This window comes from Pristis pectinata, chromosome 34 (assembly GCF_009764475.1).
Source record: "Pristis pectinata isolate sPriPec2 chromosome 34, sPriPec2.1.pri, whole genome shotgun sequence".
Taxonomy (NCBI): Eukaryota; Metazoa; Chordata; class Chondrichthyes; order Rhinopristiformes; family Pristidae; genus Pristis; species Pristis pectinata.
This window is the reverse complement of record NC_067438.1, coordinates 4,611,384-4,636,055: the sequence shown is the minus strand read 5'-3', so window position 1 is coordinate 4,636,055 and position 24,672 is coordinate 4,611,384. Positions and strand designations below refer to the sequence as shown.

At 47.8% G+C, this 24,672-nt stretch overlaps 1 protein-coding gene across 4 annotated transcripts; it reads right to left on the bottom strand.

Annotated features, from left to right (window-relative positions):
• Nucleotides 1-1,775: 1,775 nt before the first annotated feature.
• On the bottom strand, nt 1,776-24,358 carry LOC127586057 (TNF receptor-associated factor 2-like). 4 transcript variants are annotated; one of them, XM_052043847.1, is made up of 10 exons: nt 23,851-24,358; nt 22,800-23,566; nt 18,391-18,662; nt 16,577-16,655; nt 13,625-13,723; nt 12,603-12,674; nt 9,764-10,105; nt 7,156-7,333; nt 5,673-5,821; nt 1,776-4,258 (listed from the first exon to the last, which is right to left on the bottom strand). In XM_052043847.1, exons 3-10 carry the CDS (start codon nt 18,627-18,629, stop codon nt 4,043-4,045), a joined length of 1,374 nt encoding a protein of 457 aa, XP_051899807.1. In that variant the 5' UTR covers nt 18,630-18,662; nt 22,800-23,566; nt 23,851-24,358; the 3' UTR covers nt 1,776-4,042. The 4 variants fall into 4 exon arrangements, with proteins under 4 accessions (XP_051899807.1, XP_051899809.1, XP_051899805.1 ...); XM_052043849.1 differs by having other exon boundaries at nt 22,800-23,510; XM_052043845.1 differs by lacking the exon at nt 22,800-23,566 and having other exon boundaries at nt 23,851-24,357.
• Nucleotides 24,359-24,672: the final 314 nt, after the last annotated feature.

The following is a 24,672-nucleotide window of genomic DNA, read 5'->3' as shown; positions in this document are numbered from 1 at the left end:
TCTGGGTGCTTTTCCCGAATCCCCTCTGTACTTTTTCATTGCCCTTCAGTTCTTTTCTGGAAGTCGCTGTGGAATTTGCTTTCAGCGAATACATTCAACGTCATAACCAGTCATTTCATAAATAAATTTCTCCTCATCTCCCCACTGGTTCTTTTACCAATTATCTTAAATCTTTGCTTCCTGATTACTGCTCCTGAAAAGGCTGCGGTGTCAAAACCATCCCGATGCAGGGCTTTGACCTGAAATGTCGATATGGGAAGTTCAAGGGAGATGTCAGAGGGAGGTTTTTCACCCAGAGAGTGGTTGGTGCATGGAATGTGCTGCCTGGGGTGGTGGTGGAGGCTGATACGTTGGTCAAGTTCAAGAGATAGTTAGATAAGCATATGGAGGAATTTAAGATGGAGGGATACGTGGGAGGAAGGGGTTAGATACTCTTAGGTGTGGTTTGAATGTCGGCACAACATGGTGGGCCGAAGGGCCTGTATTGTGCTGTATTGTTCTATGGTTCTAATTCCTTTCCCCCCACAGATGCTGCTCGACCCGCTGGGTTCCTCCAGCAGATTGTGTGTTGCTCCAGATTCCAGCATCTGCAGTCTCTTGTGTCTCCCCCTTCATAACTGTTCCCTCTGTGGAAGGAGCAAGAGTGCGCCATTCCTCTTGAACCTCATTGCATGACGATTGATAGAGAAATCCAAATAATCCCATTTTCCCTCCATCTGCCTTTTCCTAAAGCCCTGCCAACTGTTCATCCATGACCAGGTCACAAATTAACAGTGAGCTTTTAAGTCCTATTCCGCTTTAATTGTTGAGACGGCAGAGACTGCAGATGCTGGAATCTGGAGCAAAAAACAAGACGCTGGAGGAGCTCAGCGGGTCAGGCAGCATCTGTGGAGGGAGATGGACAGCCGATGTTTTGGGATCTTGACCAGAAATGTTGACTGTCCATTTCCCTCCAGAGATGCTGCCGGACCCACTGAGTTCTTCCAGCATCTTGTATTTTGTTCCACTTTAATTATGTTGGATTTTCAACAGATTGTTCGGGAGAACCGCATACAGTAATTTGGTTCTTTCTCAGCTAATGGCACCTGCAAAATAATATGTGTAACATATCAACTTGACCCTAACACCTTCAAAGATTTGTATCATGGGGATACAATTACAGCATTTAAAAGACATTGGGACGGGTACGTGGATAGGAAAGGTCATTAGAGGGATATGGGCCAAGTGCAGGCAAATGGGACGAGCTCAGGAAGACACCTTGGTCGGCATGGACGAGTTGGGCTAAAGAGCCTGTTTCCGTGCTGTATGACTCTGCAACTAATCCCATTTCCATCAATTCCCCACCTGCCCCCAGATTCTACCATTGACCTACACACGTGAGGCAATTACTTACCGACCTGCACGTTTTTGGGATGTGGGAGGAAACCCACCCGGTCACAGGGAGAATGGGCAAACTCCAACACAGAAGGAACCCGAGGTCAGGATCGAAGTCGGGTCACCAGAACCATGAGGCAGAGGCTCTGCCAACTGCGTCACTGTGCCACCCCCACTGCCGTGTTGTTGAATCCCCACGTGTTTTTGGTCTCATTCACCACAGCACCCCTCCCCTCCCCATACCCCATTTGTAAGATGTACAACCATGTATCTATTGCTTAACCACCCCGTCTCTCCTTCCCAAATATACTCATTGTTCCCGCCACCCACAGCAACCAGTCAACAGCGTCAGGTATAGAGGCAAGATGTTATTGGAGAAGCACAGAAAGAAGATTCTCTGAATCATTACAAACAATATATTTATTCATTTGGATCAGACCACCTCGTGAACTTTCAGTGATAACAGCCTTAAAAGAACAGTGATACGACACAGGAGGTGGACAGTCTGGCAATGCAGGCAGCCCTGGATCTTTCAAAGGTAGTGTCACTTCCTCGGTCTTCCAGCCTTTCCCTGCAATACTGCACCGTTCAAGTCTTTATGCAGTACCATTTTGAAGACTACTGTTGGATCTGTATCTTATATCCAATCCAAAAATCTATTGGTTTAAAATATTTCTCCTCCTGTCACCGCTGCTCTTTGAACCTTAAATCTATACCTTTTGTTTATTTACTTTATCCTCTTCCTTTTGTGGCTTTAAACACCTCCATTCAATCTCCTTCCACACCCCCCACCAGACTTTTTAGCTTAATAACCTCATTTCTGCCCCCAGGATCATAAACACTACCCTCCAGAACAGACTATTCCCTCCCAAGCCCCACATGGCTTTCCTAATGTCCAGAACTGAACACAACACTGGCTGCAGCAGAACTAATGCTTTATATGTTTAGCATAACTTCCTGGCTTTTGTATTCTTTGCCCCAAGGTTCACAGACCATCATCATTTTACTGTCGATGTCCATAAAGCAATTTATGATTAAAAAAAAAGAGCAAGTTTAGTGTTTTAATTATGTAAATATTGAATTGTGTAAATACCAAAACTTAACATCAAACCAACGTCATAATTTCATTAAATTAGAAAAGCAAAAGCTGTATAAAGTGATGCCACAAGGAAGGTAATTGGGTAATTCCCCCATCAGTCAGGCTGGGAGTTACCGATTCAGTAAATGACAGGGTCTTAGGCGTGCTGCTTATGGTGTGAAACTATCCCACGCCCTCTGTGTTCTCCTGAACAGACAACCCTCCGTGTGCTTGCTTCAGAGATCAAAACTACGAAGTCTCTCCCTCTAATTGCAAGTCGTTTGCTAACCATTCTCGACCCAAAGGGTAACTGACCCTTTTCGTCCAGCCCTTGGTAACTCATCCTGTTCGCCATTTCCTTTGCTGGACGGAGGAAGATTTAGCCGTATAAACAGTCAGCACAGAAACAGGCCCTACAGCCCACCGAGTTCGCACTGACCATCAAGTTCCCTGTTCACATGAATCCTACCCTAATCCATTTTATTCTCCCCACATTCCCATCAACGTCCCCCCCTTCCCAGATTCTACCACTCACCCACACACTCGGGGCAACTTACAGCGGCCAATTAACCTACCGACCCGCACGTCTTTGGGGATGTGGGAGGGAACCAGAGCCCCCGGAAAAAACCCACCAGGGCACAGGGAGAACGTGCAAATCCCCCATACAGACAAGTGCCCAAGGTTGGGATCGAACCCGTGTCTCTGGCACTGTGAGGCAGCAGCTCTCCTTGCTGCACCACTGGGCTATGTTCCCTACTCTAGTTTGACTTTCTTCATGAGAATATGGAGCGCAGGACTGCTGACAGTGGAGGCTAATAACATGGAAGCTTTTGAGGAACATCGGGCCACGTACGTGAGGAAAATAGGAGAGATGTGCTGATGGGGTGGGTGGACTATCCCTGATCTCTCCCACCCAGTTTCCCCTTATTCCCAGATTCTGCTCTGTCCCAGAGCGGTAGGCGGCCACATGCAAGCTCCACACACAGACAGCACCTCAGATCATTGGCCCGTGCCTCTGGATTGCAAGTGAGGGAAACACTGTGCTCACCTCTGCAAACCAATGTGGGGTCTAAACTGAGCGAGGAGCTGAATATGCACCCACATCACTTGGAGGCATTCCAAGAGGAGGTAGATAAGCAACTGAAAGATTGGCAGTTTGAGTGCCAGGGGAACTGGCACAGGAGAGGAGAAGGCCTGGGGCAAATCAGCCATGACCATATTGAACAGCAGGCAGGGCTTGAGGATCCAACTGGTCTATTTCCTTGTTCCAGCTGGAAAGTACCAAACAGGCTGAGGCCCTTCAATTGTTGACGCTCCGTGAGGCTTCTCCCTCATCTAAGCATCAGCTGTAAAAATATTAATTAATATCATTTACATTACGTTAAAAAAATATAGATTTCTAACATTACCCCAATAAAAATAACTTGAAACATGTGAAGAAAGTGCAGTTCAGAGTTCTAGGATGGTTCCAGGACGAGGAGAGCTCATCGTTGCATCTCCCCAGGCAACCACCACCCCAGATGCATTGGGGCCCACACTATGTCCCGAAGCAGGTGTCTTCCTGCCTAGGTTGCTATGGAAACCAGACCTCTAAGTCTCCACGATGGCTTTTACAAACATGGTGTCGTCCGCCACGTAGGCGCGCCAGTTGGAGCGCAGGTGGGTGAGGGGCAGGAACTGCGGGCAGCCGCTGGCAACGTTCATGGTGTGGGTGGGCCTCCGGAAGGAGGCAGAGCCGATGTCTGGTTTGAAGGCCGAGACCACTTGGTGGTTCCTGTCTTGTTGCGCCAGGAGCTTAAAGGTCACCTGGAGGAAAACAGAGAGGAAATCAGTTCACTCCTGTGCTCCCGCAGCAAGGAAACAGGCCCTTTGGCTCATCAAGTCTGTGCTAACCACCAACCACCCATTTACACTATTCCTACGTTAACTCCATTTTTTAAGATTCTTTTTATTCTTCTTTGGGATGCAGAAGGAAACCAGAGCACCCGGGGGAAGCCCACGCGGTCACAGGGAGAATGTGTAAACCCCACACAGCACAGGAGGTCAGGATCGAATCCAGGTCTCTGGCGTTGCAAGGTAGTGGATGGACAAGGCTAGGGGACACAGTCTTGGGATATGGGATTGTCCATTTAGGACTGAGATGAGTTTGATAGGTTTTTGGACATGAAGGGCAATAAGATCGACTGGGATCAGTCAGAAAAGTGGATGACTCAGTGGATCATCGATGATTATATTGAACAGCAGAGCAGGACTGAGCGGTCACGTACACCATTTTTCATCTTCCTAACTCCATCAATTTCTCCTATTCCTTTATCTCTTATGTTATCAGCATTCCTTTGGACAACATTCACCTCAAATATCCTTGCTGGTGGTGCACTCCACATTTTAGCCATCCTGGATAAAGTTCTCCAGAATCTATGGGGATCTCCCCAGAGGTGTATAAAATCATGAGGGGCATAGATAGGGTGAATCCACACAGTCTCTTTCCCAGGGACAGGGAACCAAAACCCAGAGGGCAGAGGTTTATGGTGAGAGGGGAGAGATTTAAAAGGGACCCGAGGGGCAACTTCTTCACCCAGAGGGTAAGATAAGATATCTTTATTAGTCACATGTACATTGAAACACACAGTGAAATCCGTCTTTTGCGTCTAGTGTTCTGGGGGCAGCCCGCAAGTGTCGCCACGCTTCCGGCGCCAACATAACATGCCCACAACTTCCTAACCCATACGTCTGTGGAATGTGGGATGAAACCGGAGCACCCGGAGGAAACCCACGCAGACACGGGGAGAACGTACAAACTCCTTACAGACAGCAGCAGGAATTGAACCCGGGTCACTGGCGCTGTAATAGCGTTACGCTAACCGCTATACTACTGTGCCTGCATAGTCAGTATATGGAAGGAGCTGCCAGAGCAAGTAGTTGAGGCAGGTAAAATTACATCATTTAAAAGATATATGGATAGTTACATGGATAGGAAGGGTTTGGAGGGATATGGGCCAAACACAGGCAAATGGGACTGGCTTAGATGAGCACCTTGGATAAATTGGGCCAAAGGCCCTGTTTCCCTGCTGTATTACTCTATGACTCCCTCATATTTATGACCATCAATTTTCCCACACCACCGGAAACATCTTCTCTACACCAAACCCAATGAATCTCTTTCATCTTCTTGAGGGGATCTACCAGTTTGTTACCCAGGGATATGGCAAGGTTCATTTACCTTCTTGCTGAATGGCCACTCCAGAATGGGATCATATTTGCCCTTCATTATGACCAGGAAAAGAGAGAGGTGGGTGTTTGCTCCCACTCCATCACCGTTCAGGTACATTCTCAGACATAACTTGTAGCCGCAGTGAGATGTGAAGAACGCTGGGAGGAGAAAGAGAGAAATGGTCGATAAATTGGCAGTCTGGAATTCCACTTGTAAGCACTGCTGTGCCGAAAATATGCTCTCATCTTTGCCCTGTCAATCAATCTGCTTCAGAATAATATAACAAATCGTTGGTGAAGTCACAGTTGGAGTACTGTGTGCAGTTAAGATAAGATTTCTTTATTAGTCACATGTACATCAAAACACACAGTGAAATGCATCTTTTTGCATAGGGTTCTGGGGGCAGCCCGCAAGTGTCGCCACGCTTCTGGCGCCAACATAGCACCCCCACAACTTCCTAACCCATACGTCTCTGGAATGTGGGAGGAAACCGGAGCACCCGGAGCAAACCCACGCAGACACACGGGGAGAACGTACAAACTCCTTACAGACAGCAGCCGGAATTGAACCCGGGTCGCTGGCGCTGTAAAGCGTTACGCTAACCGCTACGCTACCGTGCCTGCCGTGCTGGTTCTGGTCACCACATGGTTAAGTTGGAGAGGGTGCGGGAAAGATTCACCAGAATGTTGCCTGGACTGGAGGGCTTGAGTTAAAGGGAGAGATTACATTGGGTGGGAATGTCTTCCCTGGAGTAAAGGAGGCTGAGGTCCATAAAATCCTGAGGGGCAAGGACAAGGTGGATGGTCACAGCCTTTGTCCCAGGGTAGGGGAGTCCGAAACTAGAAGGCGCAGGCTTAAGGCGAGAGCAGAAAGATTTAAAGGGGACTTGAGGGCCAAGGGTGGTGGGTATATGGAACAAGCTGCCAGAGGAGGTGGTAGAGGCAGGTACAATGATAACATTTGAAGACAGAGAAACGTTTCGGGTCAGGACCCTTCTTCAGGAATGAAGATAGGAAAAGGAGGAAGCCCAATATAGAGGAGGGAAAAGCAGAGCAGTGATAGGTGGACAAACGAGGGGAGGCTGGATGGGCACAGGGTGGTGATAGGTAGATGCAGATAAGTGATAGTGCGGTTACCATATCAAGTGATTTTCTGTATTTTCTGACTTACGGACAAAATTGACTTAAGGACATCTGTAAAAACGGAACCTGCCTGTTACCCAGAGATGGCCTGTAACATGTTTCTACAGCCCCTTAGGTCCACCGATTTTTAATTAGGCAACAGCTCAAGTCATTCAGGTTGGAAGGTGATAGCAGTTTCAAAGCCCAACTCTAAGGTACTGGTCACAAATGCTCAGCATTTTACCATTGTTTTTTTTCCCCTGTGAGCGCATGTGATATTGAGGATGTGCTGGGCAGATGTTGCACTTGCAGGCCATTTCCTTGTTCTAAACATATTAGATTCTGCTTGCAAAATTATATTGGAATCTTACGTGGGGAGAGGATTGAGGGAGTCCTCCCATCGATGGCATCCTGCATCTTCCGACTGAGGTCAGAGATTCCCCAGACAAAAGTCCCATCGTACGAGGTGTTCTCCAAGACCTCAAGGCGAAACTGAAGGTCGGCTATCACCACGTCCTTGAGGCAAATTGATTTCTCATTCTGTCGTATCTGGTGAGGTAATTTCAGAAAAGGTCACAACTGAGTATCTGGTAACAACTCCACATTTGTTCATTTTCACCATTCTTGTGTTCACCATAGCACACACCAGTACCCAGTCTGGGCACATCACAACCTTTGGGACTCAATATCAAATTCAGTGATTTCGGCTACCTTGCTTTTCTCTGTTTGTGTTAGAAGTGGCCAGTTCTACTGTAGTTATCTACCTGTGATATTAATTCAGCTTTTCCTCTCTGCAGTTACTCTGCCTGATCCAAACAAGCAAACTGCTGGAGGAACTCAGCAGGTCAGGCGGCATCTGTAGAGGCAGAGCGATTGTTGATGTTTCAGGTCAAGGCCCTACATCAGGACTCACTGAGTTTCCTTCAGCAGCTGGATCTTTGGCTCCAGCTTCCAGCATCTTGTGTCTGTACTCTGCCCGATCGGTGGGGAGATTCCTGCAGCTCTGACCTCCATTTCACAGCTTTTACATGTCCCTTTGTTTGTTTTCTTTCTCTCAACCTGCCCTCATTAACCTATCAACCTGATGATCTCAACAGCTTATTAACACAGAAATCCTGGTACCAGGATTCCCTTCGTCCCTCCCCAGCCCTCTCTGCAATTTAAAACCAACTAGATTTCTCACTTTCCCAGTTCTGATGAAGAGTTTCCCACCTGAAACATTGACCCTATTTCTCTTTCCATTGACCCTGCCTGACTCGTTGTGTATTTACATCATTTCTGTTTCCACAACAATACCAGAGGCTCTTTCGAGTCCAGCGTTGCGTGATTTCCTATCTTCACATTCTGGAAATGTCTTGCATACATAAGCAAGCATGGGCTAACATTTAATAGATTAGTACTTAATTTATAACAAAGGTGAGTCCCTTTAACAATGTTCAGTGAGAGGAGATATCCAGCCATGGCTAACAAGGGTGGTTAAATATTAGAAAAAAGGGAAAAGACTTACAGTGTTGCCAAGTCATGTTGATTTTGTCTTGTAAGCTAAGTATCATTTCTGTTAACTTATGCTTATTATGTACTTTGCTGCTGTTGCAAAAGGCTGATTTTCAAGGCATTTATACCCTCACATGTATGCCTATTGACAATTAACTTGAACTTTAAAAGAAAGGTAAGCCTAAGGATTGGGGAAAAAAATCCCGATATCAGCAGAAGAGGACCAAGGCATTGATCGGGAAAGGAAAGTGAAACATGAAAGTGATCTATTGAGAAATAAAGAAACTAAAATATTAATGTGGCAAGTACTTTCTTCTCCAACCTCAGTTCTTCTGAGGCAGAAGAACTTACGTTGGGGAATAAGGAAGTGGCAAAGCAATGAATCTTTTTGTGTTTGTTCTCGCAGAAGACACAGAAATCCTCTTGGAAATAGCAGAGAACATCAAGTTTAGGTGAATGGGGAGATGACTGGGATTAGCATTGGTAGAAGCTAGTACTGCAGAAAGTAATGGGACTGTGAACCAACAAACCCCAGCACCCAATGGCTGGCATGCTAAGGTTTAGAATGAAGTGCTGAAGAAGATCTGGTCACTCCATTACAGGAAGGACGTGGAGGCTTTGGAGAGGGTGCAGAAGAGATTCACCAGGATGCTGCTTGGATTCGAGGGCATGAGCTATAAGGAGAGGTTGCACAAACTTGTGTTGTTTTCTCTGGAGCATCAGAGGCTGAGAAGTTCATAAGATTATGAGAGGCATTTGTTAGGGTAGACAGTCAGAATCTTTCTCCCAGGGTAGAAATATCAAATACTAGAGGACATGCATTTAAGGCGAGAGGGGGAAAGTTTAAAGGACGTGTGCAAGGCAAGTTTTTTTTTTACACAGTGTGGTGGGTGCCTGGAGCGGCCTGCCAGAAGGAGTGGTGGAAGGAGATACGATAGTGGCGTTTAAGAGGCTGTTAGGTTAACACATGAATATTCAGGGAATGGAGTGATGTGGACCATGTACAGGCAGAAGAGTATTAGTTTAATTTGGCATTGTGTTTGGCACAGACATTGTGGGCCGAAGGGCCATTCCATGTTCTAAGGTAGTGGATGCACTGCTTCTCACTTTGCAAAGTTCCATAGCCTGACGTCAGCCATAGGGAAAATAGTGGGATGTTATATTGGAGCAGTAGTACTGGGGCACTTAGAAAATGTTCATTCGACGATGAACAATGAAAATAAAAGAGTGGCAAATCCGGGTGGTAAAGGTCGAGAAGTTTGGTCCCAACACTGCTGTAAAGAGACTGATTTAATGTCCAAAATTTGTATGTAACAATCATCCACTCATTCCATTTCCTGGAGGGATTACCCCATATTTATCGGGGTTGTTTGTTTCCTCTGCTCTTTAACTAGACTGACCACTGCTTAAGTCGACTGTTTCCCGTGATTCACCCAACCTCTTCTCAATTCGTCGTTGGCGGGAAACTACACTTGAAATTTTTACCTTGCTCTTTAGCTGTGCAATCACTGCGTCTTGCTCCTTTATCCACTTCTCCTGCTCTACCACAGTACTTATTGTATGTCCCACTTCACGGTTTAACACAGTGACAATGTTTTCGAAAGTCTGCAGTTTCACTTTCAGCTCTTCCTGGGCATTCTCACCCTGTGACTTCTCCTTTAGCCACTGGTTGGGCTCTGTGTCCATCTCTTTCCGATTCCCAGTTATTCCCTCCAGGCTGGGACATTCATAGGGCACTTTCCTGAATTGCTGTAGGCTCCGGAGGATACAGTTCAGATGGTGTTGGATGGAGGTCTGAATGTGTTCCTCGATCTTGTGATTGGAGATCTGCAAAGAAGATGATAAGAGGCATAGATTGAGTGGACAGTCAGAGACTTTTCTCCCCAGGGCGACCATGGCTAACACAAGGGGGCATAATTTTAAGGTGATTGGAGGAAGGTATAAGGGGGATGTCAATGGTAAGTTTTTTCACACAGAGAGTGGTGGGTGCGTGGAACGTACTGCCGGCAGAGGTTATGGGGGCAGATGCATTAGGAACATTTAAGAGACTCTTAGATAGGCACATGAATGTTAGAGAAATGGAGGGCTATGTGGGAGGGAAGGGTTAGATAGATTTTAGAGCAGGATAAAATGTCGGCACCACATTGTGGGCCAAAGGACCTGTACTGTGCTGTAGTATTCGATGTTCTAAACATTTGATAGCTGGATCAATAAGTGTTGTAATTTGGAAGGGCTTTTTCAGAGGAAGGTGAGGCAGTCAAAGGAACATCCAGGGGTGTGTTAAACGTCACACCATACAGGGCTCTTGTAGTGTCCTTAATGGTGGGGAGAACATACAGCTGTCCCCGCCATCGAGGACGTCTACAAGAAGCGATGTCCCAGGAAGGCAACATCCATCATCAGGGACCCCCACCATCTGGGACATGCCCTCTTCTCGATGCTGCCATCAGGCAGGAGGTACAGGAGCTGGAAGACCCCACACCTCAAGGTTCAACAACAGCTTCTTCCCCACTGTCGTCAAGGGTTTTGAACCCACCTGAGAAACCCCAACATTACCTCAGAGACTTTTCTCAGAGATTTCTTTTTCTCTCTCTCAACGTGTGCTTGTTGTTGTGTTTATTTTGCCGGGTAAGTTATGCATAATTAAGTGGAATTTAAGTTTATGTTAACATGTTTGCCGTGTCTGTAACGTACTGTGCCGCTGTTGCAAAATGCTAATTTCCTTGGCATTTATACCCTGGGTGTGTATGCCCATGACTATAAACTGGAACCAGGAATGTGAACTTGAAGTGGCCTTGGTAAGACCACACCTGGTTTACTGTGTGCAATTTTGCTCTCCTCATTTAAAAGAGAGAAGGCTAATTACTGCGATGAGAGTGTTGTCCTATCATGAGTAGCTACAAAAATAAGATTTATATTCTTTGAAGTTCAGAAGAAGGAGGGGTCACAGTATTGAAACATATAAGAGCCGTAGAGGACACGACTGGGTAGATGTGGAGACACAGGAGACTGCAGATGCTGGAATCTGGAGCAACAAACAAACTGCTGGGGGAACTCAGCAGGTCGAGCAGCATCTGTGGGGGGTGGGGGTGGGGGAAGGAACTGGCGATATTTCAGATCAAGACCTTGCATTGGGACTGAGAGTGGAGAGGGGGGGATAGCCAGGAGAAAGAGGAGAGGGGAGGGGTGACACATGGGGCAGTCGATGATTGGTGGACCAAGGAGGGGTGTATAATGATGTGCAGATGGGGGTGGGGGGGGGGAGAGGTGGAATTTGGAGACGAGAGGCAAATGGATGGTAGTTGGAAGCAGACATGGTAAAACAAAAGGTAGATGGAGCCATTGGGGAAAGGGAGGGAGAAGGTGGAGGGTGATATGTGGGAACACAGAAGTTACCAGTGCTGAGTAGTTGTCCAGATGCTTCCACTAAGGGGGAGAGTTTTGAACGGGGGACATAGTTTAATGGGTGGTCATTTAAAACTGAGGTGTGCAGGACTTCCAGCAGAGGGTGAGTGAATCTCTGGGATTCTCCACCCCGGAAGGATGTGGGAGGTCAGTCATTGATTGCATTCCTGACTGAGGTCTGGATGTGAGAGGAACTGAGGGGTGTGAAGATACAGCTACAAAATGGTGTTGAGGTAGCAGGTCAGCCCTGAACTTGTTGAATGGCAGAAAAGGCTTAAGGGGCCGAATGGTCTACACTTGCTCCTATACCTTATGTTGGAGGACAATACAGCCCTTCGGCCCAACTGGTCCATGCCGGCCATCAACGACCCATTTACACTAATCCTACACTAATCCCATTTTATTATCCCAGATTCTACCACCCAGCTCTATGAGGGGCCATCTCCAGCAGCCAATTAACCCACCCACCTGCACATGGGAGGAAACCAGAGCACCCAGGGGAAGCCCACGCGGTCACAGGGAGAACATGCAAACTCCACATACAGACAGCGCCCGAGGCCGGGATCGAACCTGGGTCGCTGGAGCTGTGAGGCAGTGGTTCCACTTGCTCCCCCCCCCCTTCTGTCATTACCACTCCCCCACAGCCTAATAGTTTTTTTTTTGCCAAAATATTCAGAGATACGGGAGAGCTTGCTGTCTACAAATTGGCCGCCATACATAATATTCCTACATACAGTCTAGGCTTCAAAGGAGAACTTCCATCAGCTTGGAGAACACTGGGATGTTCCAAAGTCGTGAAAGGTGCTATATTAATGGGAAATCTTCCTTATGTTATCCAGCGTTCGAGCACAGGCCTTCCCCTCCTAGCCTAGACAATGGTTGGAAGCCTCGTTAACTGAATGAATGGATTGACACTCACCATCTCCTCACAGCCAACAACACTGAAGGGACACCTCCGGAGATTCTGCTCGCAATTCATCTTGTGCTCTGCCTAAAATGCCAAGAACAAACATGATCACAGCTTGGAACCAGAGTAATGGCACACCGTCAAATCAAACTGTCTTCATTCCCCTCTCTGCCAGCAGCGCGGGCAAGGGATCGCTCCTGGGGCTTTCCTGCTTCACGTTGCCATGACGAGGGGTGGAAGATGTAGGTTCACTGGGCAGGGTGAGCCGTAGTTGAAACACTTTACCATTGGCCCTGGTGTGACAGCAGGGCTGATACAACGGAGCGAGACCTCACTACCAAACACCAGATCATTTAGTCACAAAACAATCAGCACTGCGGACTGTCAAGCACCATTTAAGGTTAGCTGGACTGTAAAGGAGACAGCCAGTGAAGAATATTTAATAGTTATACAGCAGGTGAATAGGCCCTTTGGCACACCCAAGTCCGCATCAACCATCAAGCACCCGCTTACACTGAACCCATTTTATTCTTCCCTCATTCTCCCCTGATTCTACCCCTCACCCACACAATGGGGGCAATTAACTTACAGTGGCCAATTGACCTACCGACCTGAACCCCTCTGTGCAGTGCGGGGGGGGGGGGGGAGGTGGGGCAGAACCAGAGCACTCAGGGGAAACACAAGAAGAATGTGCAAACTCCACACAGACAGTGCTGGAGGCCAGGATCGAACCTGGGTTGGAGGAGCGGTGGGGCAGCAACTTTACTAGCTGCCCCACTGTGCCGCCCCAGTTTTAATCATAGACCCATACAGATGCAGGATATGATGGGATGAGTAGCCTGCTCCTGTGCCTTAAAGGTCTATCCTCAGCTGAGTAAATTGTCATTTTCAGGACTGCAGGGAAGAAATGTGTCCCAACTCAGGATTTGCCAACAAGAACCAATATATTTGAAATATCCACCTTTATTGCATAACTTGTGCCTTCAATGTATAATTTAAGTGAGAGTATTGTGAAGCAAAGGCAAAGGACTTACCTCTCGTTCCCTCAGTGGACCAGTCCACGTGCAGCCCTGGTTTAGACAGGAGACCTCCAGGTTTAGGATCTCTTTCGCAATTGCCCTGTCCTTAAAACACTGAAATATACAGAAAGCCACAATGAGTCAATAACCGCTAACCCCGTTCATCACAAGTTACAAGCAATGATCACCTCTCCAATGAGAGTGTGACCACTGTCTCTGAACGTTGCCCAGTCCCCGGCCACCAATCAGAAACTGGACTAGCCGTGTCAATATAAGAGCAATGTACGCTCGGATGGAAGAGCTTCCAAAGCCTTCCCGCAGTTTCCAAACCATAGGTCAGGAGAGCGATGGAATACTCTGCACTTGCCTGGATGGGTGTAGATCCAAGATTGTGCTGCCAGGGGTGGTAGTGGATGCAAATACGATAGAGGCGTTTTAAGATAGGCACATGGATGTGCAGAGAATGGAGGAATATGGACCTTGTGTAGGCAGAAGGGACTAGTTTAGTAAGCTTTTAATTACTAGTTTAATCAGTTCAGCGCAACATTGTGGGCTGAAGGGCCTGTTCCTGTGCTGTACTGTTCTATGTTCTAAGATCGACACGATCCAGGGGAAAGCAACCCATTTGATTGGTACCCCATACACCGTCTATACCATTCACCCCCTGCACCATGAGTTGCAGTGAGTGCCATCCACAGCGATCAGCGTGGCAACTCATGAAGCTTCCTTAACAGCATGTCCCAAATCCAAAAACAACCGTGGCCCAAAAGGAGAAGGGCAGCAGGTTCATTGACCAGTTCCCCTCCAAGTCACACACCATCTTGACCTGGAAACATATTCCAGTCACTTCATCTTGCAGGTGGAGACAGGCCCTTCGGCCCACCAAGTCTGTGTTTACCATCAAGCATTCACCTACACTAACCCTGTTTTATTCTCTCCATGTTCCCATTAATTCCCACCACCCCCCCCCCCCCAGATTCTACCACTCACCCAGGCACTTGGGGGCAAGTTACAGCGGCCAATGAACCTACCGACCTGCATGTCTTTGGGATATTGGAGGAAACCAGGGAACATGGAGGAGAACGTGCAGACTCTGCGCAGACAGCGCCGGAGTTCGGGATTGAACCTGGGTCTCTAGCGCTGTGAGACTGTGGCTCTGCTAGGTGTGCCACTGTGTCCCCTGCTGTCAGAGTCTGGGAGCTTCCTTCCATATATCACAACATGTGTGAAGGTGGCTCAGACCACTGCTGGGGGGTGGGGGGGAACTAAATGCTGATCTCGTCTCTGCCATCCACCACCCCCTGGAAGGAGAACACGATCCAGTCTTAAATGTTACCAGACAAGGCAATGAACATAAAACATTACAGCACAGTACAGGCCCTTCGGCCCACAATGTTGTGCCAACATTTTATCCTGCTCTAAGATCTATCTAACCCTTCCCTCCCACATAGCCCCCCCCCCCACTTCTCTATCATTCATGTGACTATCTCAGAGTCTCTTAAATGTCCTTAATGTATCTGCCCCCACAACGTCTACTGGCAGTGCGTTCCACGCACCCACCACCCTCTGTGTAAAAAAACTTACCTCTGACATCCACCTTATATCTTCCTCCAATCACCTTAAAATGATGCCCCCTTGTGTTAGCCATCTTTGCCCTGGGAAAAAGTCTCTGATTGTCCACTCGATCTATGCCTCTTATCACCTTGTACACCTCTATCAAGTCACCACTCATCCTTCACTCCAAAGAGAAAAGCCGGAGCTCACTCAACCTACCCTCATAAGACACGAGTTTCATGAGTTCCTCATAAACTGGCTGGCATGGAATTTTCAAAGCCTCCCTTTCATCAGCAGGGTCTAAACTTTCTGTGGATGTTTATGGGAAAACCAAAAGTGGGCTGCCTGGGAATTTCCAATGGGATTTTTCCAGTGAGCTTCCTTGGCATGCAAAGTTGCACTTGGCAGAATGGACCCTGAGAACTAACCATGAGGACAGCCGTATACTGCGGTGGCACACCTTCCACTTCACTGAACGGGAAGCGGTGGGGATGAAAGGTGGAAAATCCCACAGTTCCCCTTAAAAATAAACCGGATCATCAAAATAAAAATAAAATACCGCAGCTGCTGGAAATCTGAAATGAGAACAGAAGATGCTGGGAATACTCAGTAGGTTAGGCAGCATCCGTGGAGAGGGAAACAGTTAATGTCCTTTTTGTCGGTTCTGATGAAGGGCCTATGACTTCAAGCATTGTCTGTTTTCCTCTCCACAGAAGGCAAGATTAGACAGGCTGGGTCTGTCTTCCCTAGAGCGACGGGGAGGCGGAGAGGTGACCTGATAGAGGTATATAAAACCATGAGAGGCATGGATAGGGTAGATAGCCAGAGTCTGTTTTCCATGGGTGGGATGTCTAAAACTAGAGGGCATGGGCTTAGAGTGAGAGGGAGGAGAATTAAAGGAGATCTGAGGGGTAAATCTTTCACAGAAGTGGTTGGTATCTGAAATGAGGAGGCAGGAACAGTAGCAACAGAGGCATCTGGACAGGTACTTGAATGAGCAGGGCACCGGGGGATATGGATTTAATGCAGGGAAGTGAGATTAGCATAGAAAAGCATGATGATCAGCATAGACTCGGCCTGTTTCTATGTTTTTACAACACTATACTGCCTGACATGAGGAGCTTTTCTAGGGTTTTCTGTTTTTATTTCAGAATTGCAGCATCTTTGAGATTCATTTACTGCAGATGCTGCAAATCTGAAATAAAAACAGAAAACCCTGGAAACACTCAGTAGGCCAGGCGGCATCTGTGGAGAGAGAAACAGCCAATGTCTCAGGTCCTGTACTCTTCCGCTGTAATTTTGTTCCCCCGCAGATGTGCTGCCCGACCTGCTGAGTCTTCCCGGCATTGCCTGTCTTTAACTGGATAATCACACTATTTAACATTTGACCTTAAGCAGAGCACATTTTCTTACTTTTTCAAATGTAGCCACTGAAACCCTCTCATATATTTCTTTATCCCTCAGGCAAGACGGACACATCATCAATTCTTTCCTGTAGGCCAGCGAGAGAGAAGGAAGATTAATTGATGCTTAAATATGTGTAAGAATATTTAAATATTATGACACAAAGGAGGCCATTTGGCCCATTGGATCAATGCCAGTTCCCAGGAGAACAATCCATCAGCCGCATTCCCCTCTCCTTACTTCCCTTTACCCCTACAACCAATTCTCTCTCACGTATGCCCATCAGCTCCCCTTGGTTCTTTAGCCACTTCTTCACTAAGTGCTAAGTTACAGCGGGCAACTAACCTACCGACCCGCACGTCTTTGGGATGTGGGAGGGAACTGGAGCACCCGGGAGGTGGGGGGTGGGGGTGGGGGTGGAATGCAATCACAGAGGGAACATGCAAACTCCACACAGATAGAACTGGAGGGTCAGGATCGAACCTAGGTCTCTGGAACTGCGAGGCAACATGGTGAATTTAATGCAGTGGCCCTCATATTTGATCTCATTATGATTAGGAGGCCATTCAGCCCACTGGCTCCCAGAGCAATCCCATTGGTCCCATTCCCCACTTACTCCCCCCATGACCCTTCTAATCCACACGCCTTTGGGACATGAGAGGAAACTGGAGCCCCCAGGGGAAACCCACAAGGTCACAGGGAGAACGTACAAACTCCACACAGACAGCGCCCAAGGTGAGGATCGAACATGGTTGGACTGGTGAGACAGCAACACTACCCGCTGTATCACTACACTACCCCCTTGTATCCATGACCTGAGGACTCTAAGCAAGAACACCCTTGATTGACCAGCCCAAAGGGACACACTGACCAGCAATGGGACTGCTTGGGATATTGTGTGCAGTTCTGGTCACCACACTACAGGAAGGACGTGGTAGCAGTAGGGAGAGTGCAGAACAGATTCACCAACTGCTGGAGGAACTCAGCAGGTCAGGCAGCATTTGTAGAGGGAAATGGACAGTCAACGTTTTGGGTCAAGACACTTCATCTGGACTGAGTTAACTGTCCATTTCCCTCTAAAAGGCAGGTACATGGTGGATAGGAAAGGTTTAGAGGGATGGGGGCGAAATGCGGGCAAGCGGGACTAGCTTAGATGGGCATCTTGGTCGGCATGGATGAGTTGGGCCGAAGGGCCTGTTTCCATGCAGTATGACGTTATGGCTCCAGAGATTCTCCCTGACCCACTTGAGTTCCTCCAGCAGCTCGTCTGTTTTTTGTTAGTCCACATTCCAGTCTCTCGTGTCTCCAGATTCCCCAGGACATTGCCCGGAATGGAGGGCTGTAGTTGTTACGGAGAGACTGGACAGGAAGGGTTTATTCTCACTGGAGCATAGGAGGCTGAGGGGTGACCTTAAGAGATGCTTACAAGATTACGAGCAACAGAGGCAGTCCGAATCTTTCTCGGCCAGGGAAGGGGAGTCCGGAACTAAAGGTGAGGGGAGAAATTCAAAGGAAGTGTGAGGGCTAAGTTTTTCCACAAAGAAGGTGGTGGGTGTCTGGAACGAGCTGCCAGAGGAGGTGGTGGAGGCAGACACAATTACAACACTTGAAGGGCATTTGGACAGGTGCTTGGATAGGATAGAGGGGTACAGGTCTGATGTGGGCAAATGGGTTAGTGTAGATGAGTATCAAGGTCGGTATTGAGGTGGGAATAGATAAGGTGCTGTATGATTCTGTGATTTAAATCCTTTCAACGATTCAGCTCTATCCCATCAGCAGAGAACACACAGACAGCAATGCGCTGGGATGCAGTGACAACGTACAATACTTTCTTGTGACAGGTCTCGCAAAACCTGTGCCCGCACTCCGTCTGAACCGGATCCCTCATCAGAAGCCCACAGGCGCCGCAGTAGTACTTGCGGTTGTAGTCCCAGTCAGTGTTTGTCACGTAACCTCCGTCTGTCTCCTCTGCGACGGTGCTGGAGAACGGGGCCATCTTCTCCACGCACACCGAACTGTAGAGGTGGGGCTCATCCCCATGCTTCAGAGGAAGCAGGCTCATGTCCTTGGCTCTGGGAATATTCCCCTACTCAAACTTAAACCAAGTAAACAAGAAAAAAAAACTTACATTCATGTGGCACCACATCCTTTCCTAAACATCCCACCACACTCTACAGCCCATGAAGTGTAACCAGTGTTGCAACGTGGCAGCCAGTCTGTGCACGGCAAGATCTCACAAACAGCAATGCGGCAGAGTCCAGATATTCTAAAAAAACGGGATTAATGTCAGCCAGGGCACTGAGGCGAACAACAAGAGATTGCAGATGCTGGAATCTGGAGCAACAAACAATCTGCTGGAGGAACTCAGTGGGTCGAGCAGCATCTGTGGGGAGGGGGGGGAGAGGAATTGTTGCTGTTTCGGGTCGAAACCCCACATCAGGTAATAACAAGCCTGCTCCCCTTCAGAAAAGTGCCATGAGATTTCTTGTAGGTGCCCATAAGAAATGTCAGCCTTGGGTTTTTGTTCTGCTTGAGTCTCTCAAGTGGGGACTCAGACCCAGAAGAATTTGATTCAGAGCTAAGAATGCGAGTAACCTTGGATAGTTCTTCCAGTAACCAAGGGCTTGTTAATAAGGGTTTCTCGTTTTATCAAAGTGAAACACATTTATATAAGTCACCGTACATTCCGATCCACCCCACCCCACATACCTTTCCTGATAATGTTATCTGTCAAGGGCAGCCTGAGTAGACAAAAAGTCCCACAAATGTTTTCAGACCTAAAGTCCAAATAGAAAGCTCCCTGGAACTATTTGACCATAGGCATGGTCCACATGAAAAGCCGATGCCTTTTTTTAATTTCAGTTTTGATTCTGATTTACTTCAGTTTCTTTGAACTTCCCTCTCCACTCATACAGAGAAAGAAAATCAGACTCCTTTGTGAATGAGATCTCACTTAAACTCCAGCATTCAGAGGCCCACAATTACAGATTTTCTTTTATTTCCTTCACTTTGTAAAAGTACGCAATATTAGTTAAAAGATAGATGGGTGGCAGATGTCAAAGTCAAAGTCGAGTTTATTGTCACATGCACAAGTACATGTGACAACAAGCACAGGTGCAATGAAAAACTTACTTGCAGCAGCATCACAGGCACAGAGCATCAGATAAGCAGCATTCACAAGAAAAACACAAAGTAAACATAAATTATACAGAATTTTTACAAGAAAGAACACAATTAGGACAAAAAAAACTGCCCATTTTAGTGGTCATAGTGTTGCTAAGCTGTAGTGATTATGGTTCTGCAGCTGAGAAACATATGGCTTGTACTTTGGCAGGAAGAATAAACAGAGGCAATGTTAACTAAAGGGGATAATTCTACAAGGGTTATATGGACAGAGAGAGTCATAGAGCACAGAAACGGGCCCTTCGGCCCAACTGGTCCACACGGACCAAGATTCCCATCTAAGCCAGTCCCATTTGCCTGCATTTGGCCCATATCCCTCTAAACTTTCCTTTCCAGGTACCAGTCCAATTACCCTTTAAATGTTGTTAAAGTACCCGCCTCAACCACTTCCTCTGGCAGCTCATTCCACATACTGACCACCCTCTGGGTGAAGATGTTGCCTCTCGAGTTCCTATTAAATCTCGCCCCTCTCACCTTAAACCTATGCCCTCTAGTTCTTGATTACCCAACCCTGGGAAAAAGACTGTGTGCATTCGCCCTATCTATGCCCCTCATGATTTTATACATTTCTTCATGCTCCAATGCGCCAATGAAAAATGTCCCAACCTGCTCAACCTCTCTCCATAACTTAGTCCCTCAAGCCCTGGCAACAGCCTCGTAAATTCTCTGCACTCTTTCCAGCTTAATGGTGATCTTTCCGAATGCAGGGTGAACAAAACTGAACACAATATTCCAAATGCGGCCTCGCCAAACATCTTGTACAACTGCAATGTAACATCCCAACTCCTATACTCAGTGCCCTGATTGATGAAGGCCAGCATGTCAAAAGCCTTCTTCACCACCCTATCTACCTGCAATGCCACTTACAGGGAACCATGTACCTGTACTCCTAGGTCCCTCTGTTCTACAACGCTCCTCAGTGCCCTTACCGTTCACTGTGAAAGTCCTACACTGATATGTCTTCCCAAGTTGCAACACCTATTTGCGGTCCCTCTGGGACAACCTGGGGTGTGAATGGATGGTTCGCCAGAAGTGCTAGATCGGGTTGAGACAGTGGTTAAACAAGAATAAAAAATCCTAGGCTTTACAAGGAGATCAATACCGTACAGGAACAAAACAAAGGAACACAAGAAAATAGGCCACTCAGCCCCTCATGGCTGATCTATGCTGGCCTCAACTGTTCTGTGCCAGATCTTCATAGCCTTCAATTCCCTGAACTTTCAAAAGTTTACCTCCCTGTACCTGAAATACCTCTAATGATCTAGCTTCTACAGCCCCCAGGGGTGGAGAATTCCAAAGATTTGCCACCCTCTGTGGAAAAAAACCTCTACACAGTTTTAAATGACTGGCCCCTTCTCTTGAAACCATGTCCCCTTGTTCATAACTCTCCCACTAGTGGAAACACCTCAACGTCTAACAGAAAGCTGGAGGAACTCAGCAGGTCAGGGAAATGGACAGTTGACATTTCAGATCAAGGCCCTCGATCTGGAGGGTGTCAACCCAAAAGCTTGACTGTCTATCTCCCTCCACAGATGCTGCCTGACCCACTGAGTTCCTCCAGCATTTTGTTTATTGGTCATGATTCCAGCATCTGCAGTCTCTTGAGTCTCAACCTGTCAAACCCCTCCAGGACCTTATATAACAAGGTCATCCCTCATTTTTCTAAACTGCAAGGAATACAGACCCAACCAGTCCAGCCTCTCTTGATCAGACAGCCCTCTCATCCCAGGAATCAGCCTGGTGAATCTCCTTCATCCTTTACTGTATCCCTTAATAGACCAGGAGTCCAAAAAACAACCCATGCAAGAACAAGGAAGTCACGATTGACCTTTATAAGGCTGGTCTGACCTGAACTGGAATAATGTGTCCAAGTCTGGGTGTTAGTCGAGATCAAGTAGAGGGTTTAACTAAAATGATTCCAGGGATGAGGGACTGTGGACAGACTGGAGAAGCTTTGGCTATTCTTCTTGGAACAGGGGAGGTTGCTAAGAGATCTGATAAAAGGAATTAAGTCATGAAGGCCATAAACAGAGTGGATAGAAACTGTTCCCACTGGCAAAAAGGTCAAGAATGGGGGCGGGGGTGGGGTGGGGGAAGAAAAAGAATGAAGGTAATTAATAAAAGAATCAAAGCTAACACAATGGAAAGCAGTGTAATGTAAAGAGTGGCAGTGCACTGCCAGGGGTAGCCATGGAAACAAGTTCAATTGTAGTGGTCCATGAGGAACTGGGTGACCATCAGGATGTGCAGAGCTCTCAGCAGAGAACGGAGATGGGGAACTGGCTGAATTGCTCTTGCACAGACTCAATACAGACTTGACAGGCTGAATGGCCTTCTCCCATCCCGTAACCACTCCACGACTCTGTGACTATTTCCCTTATATTACTCTGCCCCTTCCAAACCAGTGTATTGGTATTAGTATTGGTTTATTATTGTCACTTGTACCGAGGTACAGTGAAAAACTTGTCTTGCAAACCGATCGTACAGGTAATTTCATTACACAGTGTGGTTACATTGGGTTAGTACAGAGTGCATTGAGGTAGTACAGGGTAAAAACAATAACAGTACAGAGTAAAGTGTCACAGCTACAGGGAAAGTACAGTGCAATAAGGTGCAAGGTCACAACAAGGTAGATCATGAGGTCATCATCTCTTCCTCATTTAGTGTTCACTGTTGAGAATCCAGGGCACCACATGGGCTGGCTCCAACTGTAGGCACCAAACAGGAGCCATTCGGAATACTGGTACCAACCATAAATCCACCCATCCCAAAGCTTTTATAATCTGGAATGATACCAGGCTAAGAGCAGTTAACTGACAAGGAGAGCTGGCATAATCTAGATTTCTTTTCCTCAGAGTAAAATAAATATCTTTAAATAACAGCTATGTTAGAGTAATATCAAGGAATTTATGATGCTTAAAGGAATTGATAATACATGGAGAGAAGCCATTTCTTCTTGTGGAAGCAAAATTAGCAAGCCAAGCCACCTAGCCAGGAAACACTTCCCAACATAAAGATTCCTGTAAATGTAGGATTATGTTTTCCTCACTTGTCCAACGGACCACTTGGTCCTTGGATCATTCCTCCATGGTGTCACATGAGCTAGAAAACATCCCAGGAATAATTTGCCCACGAGGTGAAGTCCAGTGCACCCTTTGACCGACGAGATCATTCATCCAATGGATCAGTTTCCCACTGGATCATACGGAGCAGTGGATCACTTGGCCTGGGCATCATTTGCCTTACGCGTTGCTTGGATCAATTGTCCCACAGATCACTCGCCCAGGGGATCGTTCAATCAATGGGTCACATCCAGTAAATCATTTAGTCCTTGGGTCACTTGTCCAGTGGATCAATTGGCCGTGTATTATTCACCCAGTAGATCACTCGCCTAGTGGACCATTTGGATCAGTGGATCGCTTCACCCAGGCATCAGTGGATCACTTGTCCGTTGGATCGTTTAGCTCCTAAGGATCAATATTACACCGGTTGTTCTCAGAGCCCACTTCGACCGCTTGGCCCACGGATCACCTGCCCCGCATACAATTCGACCCTCGGGTCCCTTGTCCGATGGACCATTCCTCTAGTCGGTCGCTTGATCCGCTGTCCACTTCTTTGGTGGGGCTCGGAACAGACGGATAATTCGCCCCGTCCATCCCGACCGCTGGGCTGGCGGGTCCTCTCCTCGTCTACTATCGCCTCCCTACGGCCTCATCTTTGTCATCCGTCGCTCGGTTTGCCTTATCCCAGTGAGCTCGTTCTTACATGGAAATTAGAAGCGAGAGCCCCAGGAGGAGGGGAGGGGAGGGTCAGCGACTGAAGCAGAACGACGAGGACGAGCAGAGAGACAGACACAGACGGGGGGGGGGGGGGGGGGGGGAGAGGGAGGGAGAGATACAGAGAGAGGCAGAAGCAGAGAGAGCAAAGGTTACTCACCATTCAGTGGCCAGTGTGGGCTTTTTTTTATTACAAATAGTTTAATCCGACACCAGTTATTACACGGAGCACACTTTAAACGGCGTTTAGCAACACATTGCACAGTGAAACCGAAGTCCTGCAACAAATGGGCGAACTTCAGTACAGATAGTGTGTTAACTCACCGTGTGCGGAAGGAGCGCTCCTCGGTACTTCCGTGGTCGGGAGTGTAACTGGGAGACTGGGCGGAGGAATGGCCCAATATGTAGGGCGCCGCTGGAAATTCCACGCAAGCCTCAGTGACAGAATTTCCTTCGGGACTTTTACCCGCACGGGCGTCGATGTCGATTGTGCAAATCCCCTGGAGACCTGCTGGCGCACAGTCGTATATCACAGGGTTGTCAGACTGTGACTGACTCCCTCGCTTCTCTCTCGCAATGACTGGAAGCTGCTCCCGAATCCGGTTCAGACACGCCTGCCTTCCCCGGGTCCGGGACCTCGCCCGTCTCGCTGTTACAGCCGGAGAGGCGAGGTGCTGGGATTCTGGAGCGATCTGGATCTGGAATATGCTGGAGAAACCTAGGGCTCCTCCGGCAGATTGTTAGGTGCTCCCTGTTACAAGCTCTCGCCTCACTTGTCCCCTCCTTACTCTTGGATGGTGTTTTCTTCCTTGGTCTCTCCCCTCCTCTCCCCCCACCCCTTCCTTTCCCTCCCCTCCCCTTCAATTTCCCTTCCTCTCCACCTTGGATCAAATCCCACAAGCTTTTCCATCCTTTCCCCGCTCTCCGTCCTTTAATTCTCCCTCCTTTCTCTCTCTGCTCTCCCTCCCTCCCCCCACCTATCCTGCTCCCCTCCCCTGCCTCCCAACTCCCCTCCTCTGCCTCCCATCTCCCCTCCCCACCCCTGCCTTCCCTCTCCCCCTCCCCTCCTTTCCCCTGCCTCCCAACTCCCCTCCCCACCCCTGCCTCCCAACTCCCCTCCCCTCTCGCTCCCCCTCCCCTCCCCTA

Coding starts and splice junctions, on each gene's coding strand:
- LOC127586057 (XM_052043847.1), bottom strand. CDS start 18,629: ATGAGCCTGCTTCCTCTGAAGCATGGGGATGAGCCCCACCTCTACAGT. Junction 12,675..13,624: donor GTCCACTGAGGGAACGAGAG/GTAAGTCCTTTG, acceptor TTGGCATTTTAG/GCAGAGCACAAGATGAATTG. Junction 10,106..12,602: donor TTGTTGGCTGTGAGGAGATG/GTGAGTGTCAAT, acceptor TCTTCTTTGCAG/ATCTCCAATCACAAGATCGA.